Source organism: Cyprinodon variegatus, unplaced genomic scaffold (genome assembly GCF_000732505.1).
Source record: "Cyprinodon variegatus isolate N-32 unplaced genomic scaffold, C_variegatus-1.0 Scaffold257, whole genome shotgun sequence".
Lineage (NCBI taxonomy): Eukaryota > Metazoa > Chordata > Actinopteri > Cyprinodontiformes > Cyprinodontidae > Cyprinodon > Cyprinodon variegatus.
The window spans coordinates 131938-134275 of record NW_015150710.1 but is presented as its reverse complement, the minus strand read 5'-3'; the positions used below and the strand labels follow the sequence as shown (position 1 = coordinate 134275).

General features: G+C 42.9%; 1 protein-coding gene across 1 annotated transcript in view; it reads right to left on the bottom strand.

Annotated features, from left to right (window-relative positions):
• Positions 1-1665: 1665 nt before the first annotated feature.
• ccr6 (chemokine (C-C motif) receptor 6) overlaps positions 1666-2338 on the bottom strand; it is a 12995-nt gene continuing 12322 nt past the window's right edge. Inside the window, exon 2 of the mRNA XM_015382461.1 lies at positions 1666-2334. Coding sequence (XP_015237947.1) covers positions 1666-2334 — 669 coding nt within the window. The remainder of the gene's footprint in view (positions 2335-2338) is intronic.

Here is a 2338-nt window from a genome sequence, read left to right as displayed (position 1 = left end):
CAAAGTTCCCACGGACCCTGAACTAATCTCTGAACTTCCCTTCTCACTTCCAGTTCCGGTTCATCAGCTCTCTGAGTTACCCTGGATCAACCTCATTTTTATTTCAATAAACCTGTTAAACTTTTACTCTGGTTCTCTGAGTGGTTTTCCAGCATGTGGGTCAGATCTCTTAAATACATCACGACATCTGGTTTTTCTTTCAAAATGAAGAATTAGTCCAACCACAGTGTCCTGCGGCATGTGCTGACTTCTTTGATTAAATCTTTAAATCATTCCTTTAATAAAACTCCTCCGTCTGGAATTTGATAGTAAAGGATTAAAAGGATCTATAATCAGTGTTCCTCAGTAAGCTACCTGGTGAGCTAATTGGTTAGCTACCCATAAGTACATCATTAGTTACCAAGGTGTTCCTGAGCAGTTAATCAAATTTCCTGTACCTCTTTGTAAAGTTTTACCAACATAAATTAAACATTAACTCTAAAAGAGGAAGGGGAAATTAGGCTTCATTGGTCCATTAGATCAGTGTTTGAACCAGACATCAGAAGAGCTGTCTATTTGTTCTGCTTTTTCTTTTTAACTACCTTTAAAGCTCATACAAACAATAAGCCACTTAATATTGTATACTTCCTATCAATTACAGTTTACCACTATACATCATTATAGCTTATGTAATACCACTTTCCCACTGGCTGAAAAACCCGTTTAAACCCAGAAACAACCGGCTTTTAGTGGCAGTGGAAACAGCTCACTGATGCGTGTCTGTCCAGGTAAAGAGACTGGGCAAGCAACCCAATTTAAAATCAACTCGGCTCTGATCAGCATGCTGTGGGAACACCAATGCCAGTTTGACGCGCTAAATTACGGGATAACATTGAACGCAACGTACATATAATCGCACCTCGCCAGTTGCTTCTGATCCAACAAGAAGAAAAACTCTGTTTACATTCGATAAACATGGAGCAGCTCTGGTGGGAGGGATTCAGACAGATAATAGAGCAAATCAATAAAGAATACTGACTACGCTATGGTTCCTCTCCATTGTTTACTTCCCTGATTTTGCACACTGTTGACATCATCAATGCTAACCAAGCGGGATAATAATAATTAATAATAATAATTGAACTTTATAGATCTCACATTGGAGAAATTTATCTCTGCATTTAACGCATCCCTTGGGGGGCTGCCATCGTGGGGCGCCAGGGAGCAGTGTGGAGTTAAGGGTCTTGCCCAGGAACCCAGAATGCAGGCTGTGGGGATCAAAGCGGGTACTTGCAACCTTCTCAAAACACAAGCCTACTGCTTTTACCACTAGGCCAACACTCCCCCTGATACCGTCATCAGACAGGCAGTGGTGGGGGACAGAGGCCACGCACTTGCCAGTAAGGTTTTAGACTCTTTATGGTAAAATGGGAAAGGAGCCAAAAGCAGATTGTTAACCCGGTTTTTAAAATTCCAGGTTTGCTGTGGGAAAGCGGCTTAAATCACCATACTGTCATCAGCAACCATGGATCCTTCAGAAAACCTATCAACATTCAACTCAAAGCAACAAAACTTAAGTTTTCTTTATTTTTCCGGGTCTCTGATTCCATTTTGTATTAAATTCATATTAGAACAAAATGATTAATATTCAACTCAGGTTTGAACTCTCCGCAGGAATGAGAGTTCCTAAGTCCGACGTCTTTTCATGCCCTTCTCACTAGTCCCATTCCCTGGTTGGTGGATTGTGGACATGTAGGTATTGGAGGTGAATCTTGAGGAGCGGTTTGGGGATATATAACCTTTACTCACACAACACAGGTCCTGGAATATATTCCTGAAATTGTTCCTGAACTTCACCCCAATGAAGGCGTACAGAACCGGGTTCAGGCAGCAGTGCAGGTAGGCGATAATCTGAAGCACAGCCTTCGCCATTAGCAGAGAGTCCACCTCATCACAACTGCTTTGTTTGAACATGCTGACAGTGTCATAGATGAGGGCGAGGTTGTAAGGCAGGTGGCAGACAATAAACACCAGAACCACAACCACTGCCACTTGGACTGCTTTGTGTCGCTGGAAATTTTTGGTTTTTTTCAGAGTGATGATGACAGTGGTGTAGCAGAAGATCATGATGATCAGAGGCAGGAAGAAGCCAATGGCAAGCTGGGTGCCGGGAACAGCCACCTTCACCATCTTTGCTACCTCACTGTCCTCAAATTTCCACTCGCAGACGTACTGTGGAGCTACTGGAGTCTCTTCCTCTTCTGTTCCATTGACCCATTGGACGTTGTGGTGTGATGGCTCATACCGGTGGTAGAAATAGAAAGTGGGAACAGACACCAGTAAAGCAAAGACCCAGATC